This window comes from Lissotriton helveticus, chromosome 6 (assembly GCF_964261635.1).
Source record: "Lissotriton helveticus chromosome 6, aLisHel1.1, whole genome shotgun sequence".
NCBI lineage: Eukaryota > Metazoa > Chordata > Amphibia > Caudata > Salamandridae > Lissotriton > Lissotriton helveticus.
The window spans coordinates 914,392,148-914,411,554 of NC_136067.1; the positions used below are offsets into that span (position 1 = coordinate 914,392,148).

The 19,407-nt window shown below is 45.5% G+C and overlaps 1 protein-coding gene across 1 annotated transcript in view; it reads right to left on the minus strand.

Moving 5' to 3' along the window:
• LAMA4 (laminin subunit alpha 4) overlaps positions 1-19,407 on the minus strand; it is a 467,067-nt gene that overhangs the window by 176,806 nt on the left and 270,854 nt on the right. The window contains exons 15-16 of the mRNA XM_078648567.1: positions 18,349-18,497; positions 18,018-18,162 (exon numbers count right to left, since the gene is read on the minus strand). Of these exons, the coding sequence (XP_078504693.1) occupies positions 18,018-18,162; positions 18,349-18,497 (294 nt within the window). The remainder of the gene's footprint in view (positions 1-18,017; positions 18,163-18,348; positions 18,498-19,407) is intronic.

Consider the following 19,407-nt stretch of genomic DNA (forward strand, 5'->3'; position numbering starts at 1 on the left):
CGGCAACCACCAACAATTGTTACACCACCTACGACCAGTGATGGAAGCACGGCACAAGCTTCTGGCAGCCAAGATATTTCTCAGCCGAGTTTTTTAGGGAAGGGCCCAGCAATGGGCAAACCACCAGAAACGGCAGAAATCAGAAAACAAGACGCAGCAAAAGAACCAGTAAGCTCAAATCTACGGAGCAAGGCGAAACCCTAGTGATAAACATCTCTAGCAAGGAACTGAACAAACAACAATTACAAGTTCTACAAAAAGGCACAAGCTTCGTACCCACATTTTCGAGCAACTATTTCAATACGGAGGTTAGCCTCTTCAAATGTATGCGTTCATTACGCTTCAGACATTTCTTCAACAACATAGTACCCACGTTGCCAGAGCCCTCACAAATCACTACGAGTGAATACAAAGAATTCAAGCCACCCAGCACGTTTATGCCACCAGCATCACATAAATTGCTAGACACCTTTGGAATCTTGGTAAAACAGGATCTACAACAAATAAACTGGAATAAAACATCGATGAAAAACATCAACAAACACGAGGAGAAGATCATCTAAAAACTAGCCCAGGATGTGTCCATCACAATTCAATTAGCAGACAAAGGAGGAGCCCTGGTCGTCATGAACACCTCTTTCTATGAAGCTAAAGTATCTGAACACATTAAAGATGAGTCTACATACCTGAAACTGTCGGAAGATCCCTTAAAAGACATCAAAAGCACACTAGAATCTATTCTGGAGAAAGCAGTAGAAATGGGATGGATTAACAGCAACACCAAAAGATTCCTAACAACGGCTTCATCAAGATGCCCACGAATCTACATGTTACCTAAGATTCACAAGAATCTCCAAAACCCTCCCTTCAGACCGATAGTGAGTGGATGTGGGTCTATCTTTGAGCCCTTAGGGCAATACATTGACGAAATTTCTCCAGCCATTTGTTCAAAACTGGATAACTTATCTAAAGGATACTACTCATTTTTTACAATTGCTTCAAAATATCACCACTGACTTGAACAACATCATTGTGTGCACCATAGACGTGACCTCCTTATATACTTCTATACCCATCGAGGAAGGCATAGAAGCATGTGAATGGGCCCTACTGCAAACCCCTGAACTACCAGCAAACAAAGTGTTCTTGTTAGAACTTCTTCAATTCTGCTTACGCCATTCGTACTTCTCTTGGAAATCGGATTGCTATTTACAAATCAGCGGAACCTCTATGGGTTTTTCTGGAGCTCCTGTGTTTGCCAATATTTTCATGGCTAAGTTTGAAAATGACTTCATTTTGTCTGACACAACTTGGAAGAAACACTTAATTTTTTTTTTAAAAGATACATAGACGACATCTTTTTGCTATGGGATGGTCCAGAAGTCATGCTTCACCAACAGATCAGTAACCTAACACCAAAAACAGCAGGATTCAATTTACGTCTAAAACAGACTTTTCACAAATTGCTTTTTTGGACGTAATGATACATAACAATTCACGACAACTTGAAACTAAAGTGTTCCACAAACCTACGGATCGGAACAACACTCTGTTATTTACCAGCTTTCATCCTAAAGCACTTTTATGAAACCTACCATTCTCAAAATTCACGAGAGCTAAACGCATTTCTTCTACAGAACAAGCCTTTACCCAAGAGATACAGTTACAAAAATTCAGATTCACACAACGCGGATATCCACAACAAATTATACAACAAGCTGAACTAAGAATGAATGCAATCCCAAGGAGTCACCTGTTACAACCTCAAGTTAAACTCAAATAATAAAGAATGGTATTTGTCACCAAATTCTCCACACAATCATCACAAATTAGAACAATAATCAATAAACGCTGGGAACTACTTGAGACAGAGGAAGACTTCAAAGGTATATTCAAAGAAAAACCCTTATTTGCATATAATCGCAGCAGGAATCTGAAAGAGATGGTAACCAAACCGAAGACATTAATGCAAGAAACAACTACAGTCCAGCCAGGCATGAAAAAATGCACCAATTGCGTACATTGTAACAACGTCATTATTGGTAGAACGATACAACATCCACAGACTGGCAAGACCATCAAGATTCGGAATCAAGCTGATTGTAACTCTACGCACGTAGTGTACAGCATAAAATGCCCATGTGGCAAGCTATATATAGGGAAAACAGACAGAAAAATCAAAATACGAATATCGTAGTACAAGAGCCGAATTCGCAATCAATCAACAACATTAAGCCTCGCTACACACTGGAGTGAAATGAAACATACCATACCCTAACTAAGATTCCAAGTTTTGGAAGTCACAGACCAAAAACCAGATCGTGATAATATTAAATGGTTATCACAAAGAGAAATATGGTGGATCAAACATATGGATACCATGATTCCAAAAGGCCTCAATGATAAGTTGGACATGGTCTGTTTCTTGTGATAAGCTAGGACCCATGAATTATGTATTCTGCCACATTAACCTTGATCACTTTCATCAGCTCACTTTGTTTAGAAACATAGTACACAGTCCATACAATACTCAGTCCACTAGGCAGATAGAGATTCAATATTGATATCTCTTTTACATGGATCATAGATAGACCCTGTTCTAGTGTTTTATACATTACAATACCTCTAGATTCCAAAGTACGCATAGACAAAAACATTATAGAAATGTATGTGTGGGAAGCACTTAAAGGAAACATGCCTCACTTGTAATCACGTTTTGCTAATGTACATGTTGGACACAGTATTTGCTAATGTACATGTTGGACACAGCATTATTATACAAGCAAATCATAGTTTTCCACAACCCACACACCAGGTGCACCATCAGTTCAATGACTATGTGCTTCCTACCTAGTCATTACAACTCTAGCTTCATTGCGCGCCCTTTCCCTAAAATTGAATACTAACCACCTGCAAGTTTTCTATCTTGTTTCATATAAGTGGGCTATATGCACCCCATATTAGGTACCGTGATTCTTGTTGATGTTCCATCAATAAGTCCTCAATGTTTCTATTCTACTCTTCGTTTTATACAAATTATTAACTTTCTTATATGTACCCATTTTTATTCGTTTATGTGCTGGTTCATTCATTTTCATGATTTCTCGTAGATCACCGCTGATTTTGGCTGGACTTTTCCGCCATTTAACTTTTCACGTTTTCGTCTTACTAGCCTGAGCCAGCTTTGAGTGTTCATAGATGTAGCTCTTATTTCCGATTTTGATGATCACTCTAAGATGGCCGCTTATCTCGGCCTGTTGACCGAGCCCGTTTTCTTAACCATTACTCATGCCTCAAGATGGCCGATCTAATTTTCCGCCGTAAAGCAGTCCCTCTTCTAGCTCCCTGCAACATATGCCATAAACTCATTCAGCACAAAACTTACCCCATTCCAGGCATGCAGTTGCTACCGTGAGGACCTACATTCTACTCGTTCAGGTAAAGGATTGTTACGAGTGACTTATTTACTAGATTACGATCTCGTTGATTTTAGTTAGTCTGAGTCATTTTTTCTTCGTTCTTACAGGAAGCATTTTCTGCACATTCAGCCAGCGTTCTTGTATACTCTAACCAGAGCCTCTGAATCCAAGGTATTGTCTTAGAATGCATTTGGCACTGATTATTCTTATCCTACAGTTTGGGCACAGCTCTTTAGCAATGACTCATTTACTCTCATTTCTTAGGGACACTGTTGAATACTGCTGCTATATTGCTGCAACTCTCTCCGTATCTTTAAGGTATGTCGAACTGCCTAACATGTCTCGTCACCTGTGTGCTATTACTTCCCTGTATTCGACGCTTGAATTTTCAAATTTTTCCTAGTGTGTCATTATCGTAGCCAGCTTCTTATTTGCTGGCTGTTTATTCTTTTTAAACACTGACAGGTATGCTTTTCATTTTTCTAGCTTTCTGTTATCTACATCAGAGGGGCAAGTAGGACCCCACGAGTTTTGATATTATCACACCCTTAAATTGTTGGTAAGCATTTTTTAAGCTTATCACTCTCTTTGAGTCTGCTTCATTCCACACCAGTCACTATAATCATTTGGTTTTTAACATCACATGTCACGATCCTGTTATCGTCTGCTATACAAACCCACTGATAATTGCACAAGTTTGTGGACACATACTATCGATCCTCTCTGCTTGATTACACGTGATCTATATGAAATTTATATGAATCTTTTTACATGGCAGTTATCCTGAAGAAGAGATCATGTGATCTCGAAATGCATTGGGATTGACAACAGTAAAATGTACATCATGTTGTGAAAACCACATTTTGTGAATATTTTGTTATGAATTTATCTTTATTAGGAAACAAATATATGTACAGAAATATGTGTGTGTAAATAAATCATGAAAATACCATGAACAACTAACACATTGTTGATAAGGACTTATTATTTGAGTAAAGATTGTACATTTAAGGATTAAATGTTGTAGCGAACCTAAATGGTAAGCATTGCAGTGCAGGAAGGGCCGGTGACTACTTAGCACCTACTTCTCATACTTCACTGGAGAAGACATAGGCTTGATTAAAGGAGTTGAGCCAGTTAAGATTCAGGTTAAGCAGAACGCTGAATTCCCCAGAACGCCGCAGTATATTTTGACCTCAGAGACGATTGCAGGAATTAAGCCTATGATTGAGTCTATGATTAGACAAGGAATCCTGAAGGAAACCTTGGGCAGTCCATGTAATTCGCCAAAAATGGGATTGCAGAAACCGAGCGGGAAATTTAGGATTGCGCAGATTTGCGCCGGGTGAACAACATAGTTGTTCCCAGTTGTCCAGTGGTACCAAATCCATATGTAATCTTATTTCAGATACCGTGCCAAGCTGAGTGGTTTACTGTGATTGACCTTTGTCAGGCTTTCTTTTCGATACCTCTAGATGAAGAGTGCCGATTTTTGTTCGCTTTCAAGCTGGAAAGTCGTGTTTTAACGTGGTGTTGTATCCCTCAGGGGTACACAGAGAGCCCATCGATCTTTAATCAGATTTTGAAAAAGTATCTGGAGAGTCTAGTGCTGCCGTAGAACTCGTCAGAACTTGTGGCGTCAGAGACAGAAGATGCGTGCAGGATTGATACCATCGCTTTGTTGAATCATTTGGCAGAGAATGGACACAAGGTGTCACCAAATAAGTTACAGTACTGCTTGAATGAGGTGCAGTATTTGGGTCACAGAATAGAGAAGGGCAAAAGGAAGGTGTTACCCGACAGGATTGAGGCAATCATGAACATGATGGTGCCTTCAACCCATAGAGAGGTTAGGATGTTCCTGGGGATGGTTGGCTACTGTCGCCAGTGGATTGCCAACTTCTCGTTAAAAGCAAAGCCTTTACAGAGACTGACACACAAGGACGTGAGTGATCCGGTACCATGGGACAACGACTGTATGAAGGCATTCCTTGAGTTGCGGAGGACCTTTGTCGTGCTCCGACACTGGGAATGCCTGACTACAATAAATGTTTTTCACTGTTCTGCTGTGAACGAGAAGGTTGTGCATTAGCAGTCCTAGTTCAGGATCATGAAGGTGTCCTTAGACCAGTTGCCTATTTTTCAGCTACTTTAGATCCAGTAGCTTCAGCGTTGCCTGAATGTCTCAAATCCGTTGCTGCAACAGGTGTCAGCATTGAAAGGTGTGAGAGCATTGTAATGGGTCATCCTTTGATTGTACATGTACCGCACTCTGTTGAGTATTGATGACCAGGACCAAGACACAGCACTTGACAAATAACAGGCTCACACGCTACGAGCAGGTTATACTTGCCGCGGAGAATGTGACCCTTAAGAGGTGCTCTGTTTTGAATCCTGCTACCTTGATGCAGTTGCCAAACACGCTTGATGAAAATTGTGAGGACCATGATTGTCTCGATGTGACCGAACTTTGCACCAAACCGAGACATGACATTGTTGATGAACCATTTACTGACCCTGATGAAATTTTCTTTGTTGATGGTTCATGTATAAGAGACAGTGTTGGCCAGTTGAGAGCAGCATTTGCTGTATGTACTATCACAGGAGGTTTTGAAGCTGCGTGCCTGGAAGGAGTGTACTCTGCTCAGGTGGCTGAGATCATTGCCCTAACTCGTGCTTGCTTGGCAGCAGATCAAATTCGGATCACCATCTACACTGACAGCCGGTGTGGGTTTGGTGTGGTTCATGACTTCGGACAGTTATGGTCTCAGAGAGGTTACATGACCTCATCTGGATCCCCTATCAGGAACGGGGAATTTGTAAGGTTGCTCTTGGAAGCTTTGCAATGTCCCAAAGAGATCACTGTTGTAAAGTGTACAGCCCATGGTAAAGGGACAGATTTCGTGTCACTTGGAAACAGATATGCTGATGAGGTTGCACGTTTCTGTGCTGAGCAGGGCTATTCCTTTACCGAACAAGACATAGAGGGATGTCAGGGGAGAACTGAGTTGAACATGATGATGGAGATGGCAGATTCATGGGATGAGCTCAAGTGCATGCAGGAACAAGTGTCGGACCACGAGAAAAATGTGTGGATCAATTCAGGCTGTGTGAAAGGAGATGTGGATATTTGGGTCTCAACTGATGGGAGAGCTGTGTTGCCAGATGAGTTGTTGAGTCCAATGGCGAGGCAAATTCATGGTGCAGTTCATTTGGGAAGAGATGCGATTGTGCGAGTGTTCTAAGCATGGGCGCAAAATCCGTTCCGCTCGTGGATTTTCCGGATTTTCGGCAAATTCGTAATCCGCGAATTCCCGCGAATTTGCCAAAAATCCGCAAACCCGCGAGCGGAACGGATCCGGGGGGCAAAAGTTCAAGCTTCAAGCTTGTAACTATTTTAGAACGGCGCCGGCAAGCTGCCAGCACCATTCTAAAATAGTTACTAAGTTAGCTTCAACAGGAAGCACTAATAGATAAAATGCAGGTCGAGCAACTGCTTTATTTTATCTATTAGTGCTTCCTGAAGAAGCTAACTTAGTAACTATTTTAGAATGGCGCTGGCAGCTTGCCGGCGCCATTCTAAAATAAAATAGGAGTGGGGCAGAGGGCAGAAGGTCACAGAGTGGGGCATAGGGCAGAAGGGCACAGCAACGAGGGGGGCAGAGGGCAGAATGGCACAAAAACGAGTGGGGCAAGGGGCACAAGGGCACAACAACGAGTGGGGCAAAGGGCAGAATGGTACAAAAACGAGTGGGGCAAGGGGCACAAGGGCCCAACAACGAGTGGGGCAAAGGGCAGAATGGCACAAAAACGAGTGGGGCAAGGGGCACAAGGGCACAACAACGAGTGGGGCAAAGGGCAGAATGGCACAAAAACGAGTGGGGCAAAGGGCAGAATGGCACAAAAACGAGTGGGGCAAGGGGCACAAGGGCACAACAATGAGTGGGGCAAAGGGCAGAATGGCACAAAAACGAGGGGGGCAAGGGGCACAAGGGCACAAAAACGAGTGGGGCAAGGGGCACAAGGGCACAACAATGATTGGGGCAGAGGGCAGAAAGGCACAAAAACGAGTGGGGCAAGGGGCACAAGGGCACAACAACGAGTGGGGCAGAGGGCAGAATGGCACAAAAACAAGTGGGGCAAGGGGCACAAGGGCACAACAACGAGTGGGGCAAAGGGCAGAATGGCTCAAAAACGAGTGGGGCACAAGGGCACAACAACGAGTGGGGCAGAGCGCAGAATGGCACAAAAACGAGTGGGGCAAGGGGCACAAGGGCACAACAACGAGTGGGGCAAGGGGCACAAGGGCACAACAACGAGTGGGGCAGAGGGCAGAATGGCACAAAAATGAGTGGGGCAAGGGGCACAAGGGCACAACAACGAGTGGGGCAAAGGGCAGAATGGCACAAAAACGAGTGGGGCAAGGGGCACAAGGGCACAACAACGAGTGGGGCAGAGGGCAGAATGGCACAAAAACAAGTGGGGCAAAGGGCAGAATGGCACAAAAACGAGTGGGGCAAGGGGCACAAGGGCACAACAACGAGTGGGGCAAAGGGCAGAATGGCACAAAAACGAGTGGGGCAAAGGGCAGAATGGCACAAAAACGAGTGGGGCAAGGGGCACAAGGGCACAACAACGAGTGGGGCAGAGGGCAGAATGGCACAAAAACGAGTGGGGCAAGGGGCACAACAACAAGTGGGGCAAGGGGCGCAAGGGCACAACAATGAGTGGTGCAAAGGGCAGAATGGCACAAAAACGAATGGGGCAAGGGGCACAAGGGCACAACAACGATTGGGGCAGAGGGCAGAATGGCACAAAAACGAGTGGGGCAAGGGGCACAAGGGCACAAAAACTAGTGGGGCAGAGGGCAGAAGGGCACAAAAAAACCGAGAGGGTGGCAGTGATGAACCAGAGGGCGCATCGCGGTCTCGCACAAAAAAACTCCAGCGAACACGCAAAGCACCCCGCGAATACGCCAAGAGCCCCGCGAACACGCAAAAATAAAAAAATCCGCAAATTCGCACAAATTCACGAATTTTGCGGATCGCGAATTCGCAAATCTGCTAATTCGCGGATCGCGAATTCACAAAATTCGCCCATGCTTAGAGTGTTCAGACAAACATGGTACAATCCGAGATTTCATGCGGTGGCAAAAGAAGTGTGTCAGAGGTGTGTTACGTGTCAGCAAATGAATGTTGGAAAGAGAACTGCAGTTACCATGAGTCACATTGGGAGGTCTGGAGGACCCTTCAATAGGATGGAATTAGACTTTATCGAGATGCCAAAATGCAATCATTTGAGGTACATCTTGGTGGTAGTGTGTGTGTTCTCACGACACGCAGGTGTGACACACTTACAGTAGCTAAGCTATTGTTGAGGGACTTGTGCCTAGATTTGGGGTTCCGACCTCTTTGAAGTCGCACAGAGGAACTCACTTTCATAGTGAGGTCATGAAGATGCTTTTCACAGCACTGAACATTGATCAGAGACTCCATTGTAGTTACTGACCAGAGGCTTCTGGAATAGTGGAGCAGATCAACGGAACTTTGAAAGCCCGGATGGCAAAAGTGTTTTCATCCACGTCCCTGAAATGGCCAGACGCTCTACCTTTAGTGCTGATGAGTATGCGCAGTACCCCAGACAGGAGAACAGGTCTCTCGCCTCATGAAGTGCTGATGGGGAGGGCAATGAGGTTACCAGCGGTGCCATCGACAGCCTTACTGAGTATCACAGATGATCTGATTCTTTATTATTGCAAGGGACTCGCTGATGTCATCCGTTCTGTGTCCCATCAGGTGCAGGCTGCTGTGGTCCCGGCTTCTAGTGATCTCTGCCACGACCTGAGTCCAGGGGGCTGGGTACTGGTTCGGAGGCACGTAAGAAAGAGCTGTTTGGATGTTCATTGGAAGGGACCCTATCAAGTCATCCTTATCACGAACATTACTGTGAAGTGTGGAGGGTTGCCGAATTGGGTGCATGCTTCACACACTCGTCGAGTTCCAGCAACCTTGGAAGAAACAGCTCCTCTCCCAACTGAAAATCCAGCTGAGGTGGCAAAGCCACAGGAGGGGACAAGCCAAGCTGAGAGGGTGTCTGATGAAGCTGGTTGCTCACTAGGTCAAGCTGGGGAAGGTCACAACGGAAGTGAAGCTGACACTGCCTCAGAAAGCGGAAGTGACTGTGAAAGTGAGCCAAAGCCGAACTCAGCTGAAGAAAATTGTGAGCAGAGTGAGCAAGAAGGCAGAAGAACCAGCAGAGCAGAGGAGCAGTGACCAGAAAGACAGAGGCGACTGAACCTAAGGTTGGTTTCCGAAAGAGATCCGGTTCCTGTGTCTGAGGAGTCTGATGGAGACGAAGAAGGAAGAGCTTGTGGAGGATTGAGGAGGTCCAGGAGAAAGAGGGTGCCTTGTCAAAAGTACGCAACTCCAGAGTGGCCCTATCCTGTGACTGATGCCAGGCATATTGAGATCGGGGAGGGTGAGGGCAGTGACAGTGATGATTAACAGTCCGAACATCAAATTGGACATGCTGCTGTTGGTACTGGGACTTGAGATCGAAGGTGTACTGACCATCCCTGTTCCAAATCCACCGATTTTAAGCAGAATTCGTCATCTAATTTTGAGTAGATTGCTTTTTCCTACATTTGGCCCTGAAATATCAGCTCAAGAATCCATTGTTATTCGTCTTGAAATTTTGGAATATGTGCTAGAAGCGGTTGGAACAAATCTTATTATGATGAATGAGACTTTTGTAAATACTTGCTCGGATAAGGTAACAGCACGCACGCGCGCTATGCTGCTGTAATTGTAGGCTGCAGCGCTGGTCATTTTAAAAATTACCGTTTTTCTATTTTCTTTGCTTTTAATTTTCATTTAACCTTGATTTTAATTGTGCTTGTAGCGCCCACACACTTGCACGCTAATTGTGCCCCTCACCGCGTTTTGAGCGGATCTGTTATCTCTCTGCTATCGTTTTGGCACGTGGCCGCCATCTTGGGGGTGGCTAGTGGCGAGTGTGCCACTTGTTGAGCGCTCTAGCGCTTTTTTCGACCACAGGTGTGCCCTACTTAAGGTGAGCATTCCTTCAGCTCGCCCTCGGATAAGGTAACAGCACGCACGCGCGCTATGCTGCTGTAATTGTAGGCTGCAGCGCTGGTCATTTTAAAAATTACCGTTTTTCTATTTTCTTTGCTTTTAATTTTCATTTAACCTTGATTTTAATTGTGCTTGTAGCGCCCACACACTTGCACGCTAATTGTGCCCCTCACCGCGTTTTGAGCGGATCTGTTATCTCTCTGCTATCGTTTTGGCGCGTGGCCGCCATCTTGGGGGTGGCTAGTGGCGAGTGTGCCACTTGTTGAGCGCTCTAGCGCTTTTTTCGACCACAGGTGTGCCCTACTTAAGGTGAGCATTCCTTCAGCTCGCCCTCGGATAAGGTAACAGCACGCACGCGCGCTATGCTGCTGTAATTGTAGGCTGCAGCGCTGGTCATTTTAAAAATTACAGTTTTTCTATTTTCTTTGCTTTTAATTTTCATTTAACCTTGATTTTAATTGTGCTTGTAGCGCCCACACACTTGCACGCTAATTGTGCCCCTCACCGCGTTTTGAGCGGAACTGTTATCTCTCTGCTATCGTTTTGGTGCGTGGCCGCCATCTTGGGGGTGGCTAGTGGCGAGTGTGCCACTTGTTGAGCGCTCTAGCGCTTTTTTCGACCACAGGTGTGCCCTACTTAAGGTGAGCATTCCTTCAGCTCGCCCTCGGATAAGGTAACAGCACGCACGCGCGCTATGCTGCTGTAATTGTAGGCTGCAGCGCTGGTCATTTTAAAAATTACCGTTTTTCTATTTTCTTTGCTTTTAATTTTCATTTAACCTTGATTTTAATTGTGCTTGTAGCGCCCACACACTTGCACGCTAATTGTGCCCCTCACCGCGTTTTGAGCGGATCTGTTATCTCTCTGCTATCGTTTTGGCGCGTGGCCGCCATCTTGGGGGTGGCTAGTGGCGAGTGTGCCACTTGTTGAGCGCTCTAGCGCTTTTTTCGACCACAGGTGTGCCCTACTTAATGCTCGCTCTACCCGCGCAGCGGTGACGCGCAGCGGTGACGCGCAGCGGTAGCGCCTGGTTGGCGCCTGAGTCAAGCCAGAGTCCTGCCCGTCTGCGCCCGTCAGCGACCCGGAGGTGCGCGGGGCGGCGGGGCAGGCTCGGCCATTCACCATGTGCCAAACAGGACCTTTAGCGCTGCGCTACACTGCCGGGGAGCTTCGCGCTCTCCTTACTGCTTCTAGCAGCTGCTGTACTGTCTTCCCCGGGCGTCACCGTGGTAAGTCCATCTGCCCCGGTTGCGGCTGGCGTCCCTCCCGTGCTCTGCCATGGTCCCCTGGCAATAACAGCGCCAGTGTGAGATATCCCTGCATGCTACTAAATACGAGCCACTGTGTCTCTTGCTCACCGAGACATGGTGGGGAGAATTCTCGAATCCAGACGTTGCCATGGCAATTCCGCCTGATTACAATGTCTTCAGGAAGGACAGAGCGAAGGGAAGGGGCGGTGGAGTGGCACTGGTGGTGAAGAAAGACACGGCGTGTACTATCTTGCCAGTGGAGGATATTCGTGGCTCGGAGGCCCTTGCTTTCTCTATCGCTTTGGCTCCGCATCAATCAGTCAAGGGATTATTGGTCTATAGACCGCCTGGCCCACCCGGAATGTTTTTTGAAGTTCTTGACTCCGTCTTACTGGGACTGGCCTTGAAAGCAGAACACTGCATCGTGGCCGGGGATTTTAACTTCCGGTTAGACGATCCTTCGGATGCGGCCGCAATTAAAATCTTAGAGGCTATGGCACCGTTGGGATTGCTCCCCTATCTGCATGGGCCAACGCATGACAAGGGGCACACTCTGGACCAGGTTTTCTCGACCTCCCCTCTTGAGGGGTTAGAGATTATCCCGGTACTATGGTCAGACCATTTGCTGGCTAAATTTTCGATCAAAGGCACAGCTAAAGTGGCTGTGGCCGCCCCACAGCAGTATGGTCGATCCCATAGGGCGTACCATCGAGTGACCCCTGAGATGCTGGCTCAGGCTGCTTTGGATCATCCCTGCCCTCTCTCTGGCGACCTGACGAAGGATTTGGACTCCTTGCAGGCATGGCTGTCTGATAGGCTTAACGACCTTGCCCCGGAACTAGCCCCCCGTCTTACTCCTAAACGAGTTTCCGCCCCTTGGTTTACCGCAGCACTGTCGGCCAGGCGGCAGCAGTGCAAGGTAGCTGAAAGGGCTTGGCGGGTAAAATATGATGCGGAGGCTAAGCTGACTTATAAGAGCGCGGTCAAGGAGTATCACCGGGACATCCGCTTGGGTAAGAAAGCCTACCTGGCAGGGAGGATAGAAGCTGCCTCCAACTCCTGTAAGGAGATTTTCTCTATAGTTAGGGAATTTACATCTCCACGGATTAACATCTCTGAGGAGAGGCACGCTGACTCTTGGGCCGCTGATCTTGCTGGTTTTTTCACTAGCAAGATCCAACTTATACAGGATTCTTTTCCGTCTGCTATACCCGCGGAGCGGATTGATTCTGAGGCCAATCGATCGCCCCCGGCTTCGCCAGGCCCGACGCTGGGCGCATTTCCACCTATATCTGCGCCTGCCTCTGTAGCACTGATGGGCAACTTGAAATCGGGTTCGCCCTTGGACCCATGCCCGGCTAAAATTCTGGCGAAATTGGCTGAGGTGATTAATCCATTGGCTAACCCGCTGTTGAATCTTTCGCTGAGCCAGGGAGTGGTTCCGCAGGCTTGGAAGCAGGCAATGGTCATACCGCTGCTCAAGAAGCCTGGTCTGGATCCTAAGGCCCCTGTTAACTACCGGCCTATCTCTCTGCTGCCGGCTCTCACGAAAATTGTTGAAAAGCACGTGCAGACGGTGCTTTCCAATTTTCTAGAGTCGAATGAGATTCTGCATGCCACCCAGTCGGGCTTCCGTCCTAATCTCAGCACGGAGACTGCGCTCCTCGAGGTCTCCGAAACTATCAAGGGGATTTTGGATACCGGGGGCAAAGCCATGCTGGTGATGCTGGATTTGTCGGCGGCTTTCGACACCGTCCCCCATGACGGTCTTCTCACAAGACTCTATGAGATAGGACTACGGGGGACGGTGTTCAGCTGGTTTTCCTCCTTTCTAGCTGGCCGCCGGCAAACGGTCTGGGCCTCGCCAGATTCCGCCGTGATGCCACCTCTGGGAGTCGGGGTCCCTCAGGGCTCTACCTTGAGTCCGACCCTCTTTAATATCTTCATGACCCCTTTGGCGGCGTTGGCGGAGTCGTTTGGGGCCCGGATCGTATCCTACGCAGATGACACCCAGCTCCTCTTCTCGTGTGAGAGAGGTGGAGACTTTGAGGGGGAGAGTATCCGGGATTGCCTTGGGGCTGTGTTTCAATGGTTCCAACTGAACAGCCTCAAGTGCAATTCCGATAAGTCCGAGGTACTCTTCTTTGGGTGTGACACGGAGCCAGACTGGCAGGCTTGGTGGCCTACTAACATGTTCCCCCCAACGTGTTCATCCCAAATGGCTAAGAACTTGGGTGTTAAGATGGACAAGGGGTTGACCATGAAGTCCCAGATCCTGGGGGTGTCGGGCATGTGCTTCGGCCTCCTCCGGATGCTTCGGAGGTTCCTTCCCCTATTATCGGAGGAGCACAGGAAGCTGACTGTGCAGGCCCTGATAGGCTCTAGGTTGGATTATTCCAACATTCTATACCTGGGCCTGCCAGGGTACCTGTTACAGCGGCTCCAAGTTGTGCAGAATGCTGCGGCGAGAGCGATCTATGGATTGAACAGACGTACCAGTGCTGCGGGCTTGCTCCAGACCTTGCACTGGCTCCCAATCCGCAAGCGGATTGCCTTTAAGGCTTTGACCCTGACATACAAGGCCCTCCACGCGACGGGAGCAAAGTACCTCCAAAGGAGACTTGCCTTCTACCGACCGGTTCGTTCTCTGAGGTCAGAATCTTTATTTCTGGCGACTGTTCCGCGAGTGAAGAGAGCGCGCTTGGGAGGTCGCTCCTTTGGACTACTGGCGCCACAATTGTGGAACTCTCTGCCTCTTAGTCTTCGGGGAGCCACTAGCCTACTAGCTTTTAGAAAGGACCTCAAAACCTGGTTGTTTACCCAGTAGGTCTTTTTTAGTTTGTTGTTTCTTTCTGTCTATGACACTTTTTCTCTTAATGTGTTATGTTAGTTTACTGCAGCCTACCTCAAATAAAAGCGCCGGGACACTCTTTTTGAGTAGCCGTGCGCTCTATAAAAATCATTTTAACATAACATAACATAACATAACTTGCTGTAAATAACCTAGGTCCGAGTGGAAGAAGAAGAAATTTAGGGACTTCCCATAGAGGACGGAGAAGGACTAGGGTTGTCTGTTGTTGCTGTAAATAAGGAACTGAAATCAAAAGGGGACTTTAAGCCTCTGAGGTGTGGTTCAAGTGCTTCAATTGTAAAGAAGGAAGAAAGAGACTTTTGAATATTGTTGCAGAACGACTGTTTCGAGAGACAAGTCCTGAGACCATGGAGGCTGGAAACCCGAATCGTAGAGCTAGGTGCATTGTAGGCACACTTGTAGGAGGAGTAATACTCTTCAATATTTTAGTAGTTGTAGTTTCTTATTTGGCACCACATGAGCAGGCAGTGGAGGTTGAGGGAACACCTACACCTACTACTCCTAGCAAAGAAGAGGTCAAGGTAGGAAATGACAGAGCTTTGCTGCTAGAGGAGAGTCGTAGATTACATGCAGATCTGTCTAGAGGTAATTTCATGCTTAACGCGTATGCGAAGTTGTTGTATGAGTATATTGATGCAATGGACGTGAAAGATTGTTATGTGTGTATGCAATTGCCGGCTTCTGTAGATGAGGGTATTAGGTATCATGACCTTCCATTGACATATGGAATTTCATGTAGTTGGCTGCTTAGCATATTTTATGGTCGCAACCGTTTTGAATATTTCTTTTTGAACTATGATGCGGTGCTTCCTGAAGTGCCTGCGTACAAGCATTTGAACAAGTATGATTTTTATAAGTCTGAGGACAGGCTTGGAACGTATTTCTGACTTGTTTGTTGTCAGATTCAGTGAAGAAATTCATTGATCAGGTAGAAGACAGATATCATAAACATAAGCAGTTACTAGTTTCTGGACAGGGTAGAGTGGATTGGACAGATGAAGAGAAGTTGCACAAGTCTAAAGAGAGTTTTGGTCCAATATCTTTGGATGAAGTACAGAAGGGGAATTTGTGCATTCACTGACCGCAGACTTATTATGAGAATGTCAATGTAGGTCACACTACATGTGAGCATACATTTACTTTAGAGTATTATACGAAAGATTTCTTGCAAAGTGTGGTACAAGTGATTCTGACTGTGTATTTTGTCAGTGGGAGGAATGCTTATGTGCGATTGCCTGAGAAATGGTATGGAACATGCTATTTAGCGATCATTTTCCCTAAGATTTATCATACAGAAGATTTTGAACTTATAGAAGGAGGACAACATGTGAGGGTGAAGTGAGGTGAAAGTGTAGGAGCCATAGTTGGAGATGTTTTTGGAGTAGTGATACCAACTCTGGGAGTGATTTTGAATGATGTGAAGATTAGGAGATTGGCGACTGTTGTGGACGAGTTATCTATGAGTACAGCTAAGTCCTTAGTGTTGGTTGAGGGTGAGATGTTATCGATAAGGACTATGGTTTTACAAAAACGTCTTGCTTTAGACGTCCTTCTAGCTAAAGAGGGAGGAGTCTGTAAGCTTTTAAAGGTTCAAGAATGTTGTACCTATATACCAGATAACAGCAAGGATCTGGAGAAATATATAAGCAACATTACTGCCATTCATTATGAGATTGAGGACTTGACTGAAGAAACAGTGTGGGAAAATATTGGAAAGGGTTTTGGTAAGGTTGGTAGTTGTTTGCAAACCTTGGAAAAGGGATTCTTGGTTATATCCTGAAGCCAATTATCATAGTGGTGTGTTGTGTGATCGGATTGTGGGGTTTGGTACGAGCCTACAAATGGTACAAGTCAAGTAGACTGGAGAGGTCGATGAGAATGCTAGAGAGGCAAATGGAGAGAGTGCAGGACAGTCAATATCGAAGTCTGAAAAACATGGATTTGCTCAACAGAGGGAAAGTGGCAATGAGCTCCGTTTAAGTCAGTTCTTCCCTGAAGATGGTGTAGTATGTGATGACACAGGTCATCAAAGGGGGGGACTGAGAGAGCACCAAGTTATTTTGAAATTGTGTAGGGATGCATAATAATCCCAAGTAGTCAGCACCCACATATTTAGAGGACCTTTACTAATGTAGTTTAGAAATGTAATAGTAGGCCAGGGATCAGTGCAATATGAAGTGGTGTGTTTATTAATCATGGATTAACGGAGTGCCTTAATTAGAAAATGTGATGTTGCATAACGTAGAAAAAAAAATCTTATGTGAAATGTTGTGTTAACAATGATGTGCCTTAATGAAAGGATACATGTGTTTATTAACAAGTAGATTAACATAGATTTAATGTGAAAGATACTCCTTGCAGAATTTACTTGAAAGTGATGAAATGTAATGTAATGTTGTGTTATAAATGTGTTTAAAGATGAAAAGGCCTGGGACATATGAAGCCAGTAGAGGCCTAACTGTATTTTTTTTCCTTGGTTAGCCTTAGTCGGAAAGAAATGATTTCTCTCGTCTGGGAAAGGCTGTCCTCAGAAACTATTAAAATTGTAATTTCGAATGCTGCAAGGATGGTCTCACGTATTTTAGCTTGTAGGTGCAAGGCCACAAGGCTCGTTAGGTAGAAAAGTCCATTGTTTAGAAGTTAGGATAGTAGGCACGAACGCAGAGATGCTGCCAATGAATTTGGGAGTGCAACATTCAGCGGAGAAGGTGCCAGGGACCCAAGGACACTCCAACGGACGCTGGATAGAGAGGTGCCATAGTGGAAAACTCTGTGGAGCTACACCTGCCAGAGGGGCGTGTCTGAAGGCGTGTCAACTGTTTTTGGGGTTTTGTATTAGGGACAGCACTCAAGGGTGGTGAAGCAGTCCGGAGCAGAGAGCAGAGAGTAGACAGCAGTCTAGGAGTTAGGAAGTTGTTTTGGGAACGGCAAGATGTAGATAGTTGTGAACTTGAGGCAGAGTAGGGTGTACCAAGGAGCATCTTAGAACACGCTCAGTTTTTGAAGTCAGCTATTGGAAGTGAATGTACTTCTTAGGAAGTCTTCACAGCTGACACCTGGGAGGAATGTTAAGTAGGGATGTCACCTTAGAGTTAGAGTAGGGACAGACTAACGGAAATTCTTTCCTTTTTGTAAATTCAGTCACGACTTTCTACTTTGTCGGTAATGGTGTGTTTAATGCTTCTCGAATTACCCTGATTTTTATTCTGAGTCGGTTGAGACTCTTGCGTAGGATTACCTTTGTATTAGTGCCAGTCTATTTCTTGAACCTATTGTTGAGATGTCCGTATGTGCAACTATTTTTGGCTTTGTAATAAATCTTCAAAACTTTAGTTGTAGTACCCACTGATAAAAAAAATAAGATCCCCCCAAAATTACTTACTTCGTTCACTCGCTCTGCAGTGGTCAATGCCATAACTGCTGTTTCATTGGCTTCTTCAATGTAATTTGCAATATTTTCATAGACATTTGAGGCATTCAATGCTTTTTGAACCAGGCCATTGGTGTCAATAATCTGTGATGAGCTTCTGCATTAAAGACAGATGGGATAATTACTTTCCATTCAATATGAATCAGTGTTACTTAAATAAAGCTCGCATCATGTCCAATACTGACTAATTTTAAAAACACTTTATTTAAAAACACTATAGACCTTATTTAATGTAAACTGCAAACCACTTAAAATGCACCACCTTTCCCCAGCTGTGTGTTACCGTGTCAGCTCATCTGCCAGTCCTTGTAGCTCCTTGGCATAGTCCACTGCCCTCTGCACCATGTCCTTGTCATAGCGAGACAAATTTGACAGCTTTTCATGTAGTTCTTTCTTAGCACCATCAACTTCTGCAGAAAAACTGGACACATTCTACAAAAAACACATGAGATTGGCACTTAAAACACTAAAGCTAAAGTTCGGCTATCGAAAAATCCTGTCAATGAATCTTATAGAAATATTTAACAGAAACAGCTTTTGTCAAAAAACTATTAGAAGAACTTTCACTGTCAGACATGCAAACTAGATACAATATTGTTCTGTTATGTTAAAAGTATTTATAAAGCGCACGTCTACCATAATGTTTCATTGCGCTAAATAGCTAGAGAGAGCATAACAACATCTGCTGTAAAAAAGCAAGATGGTTGTCTGAAAAACCAGGTGTTGAGGGCCTGTCTGAACTATATATAGTTGTGCGCCATCTGTATGTTAAGAGGAAAGGACTACCATGTTTGCGGAGCCATGACAGAAAAGCTGGGACCGCCCAGTCTTTTTTTTTCTAAACATGGGTATTTAAAGAAAATTGTGAGACGATGACTGTAGTGTCCTGTTTGGAGTGCATTTCGTAAATCTGGAATTTATAAAGGTTGGCCTGATCACAGCAAGGGCTTTAAAAATAATACACGCTGGTTTTCATACAATACTTTGCTCCATGAGGAGCCAATGAGATCTGTAAGAAGGGGGTAATATGACAATATTTAGGCCGTTTATATGTCAGATGAGCTGCTTCATTCTGGACAACGTGGAACCTAGAGAGAAGAGTCTTAGTGAGTCCGATATAAAGAGATTTGGCGTAATCAACACAGGATATGACCAAGGTTATGACAAGCTGGATCAAGGCTTTGAAAGTCTGGAATGTAGAGATTTTTCTGATCCTGTGGAGTGATACGAAGCAGGATGAAATGACTGCATGACTGCACTTGGCTGGGGCTTCAGGGATAACTCCAAGGCTTTTGAATGATTTCTGTGGGTTTGGGGGTGGGTCCCCATATCAGTGTGCCAA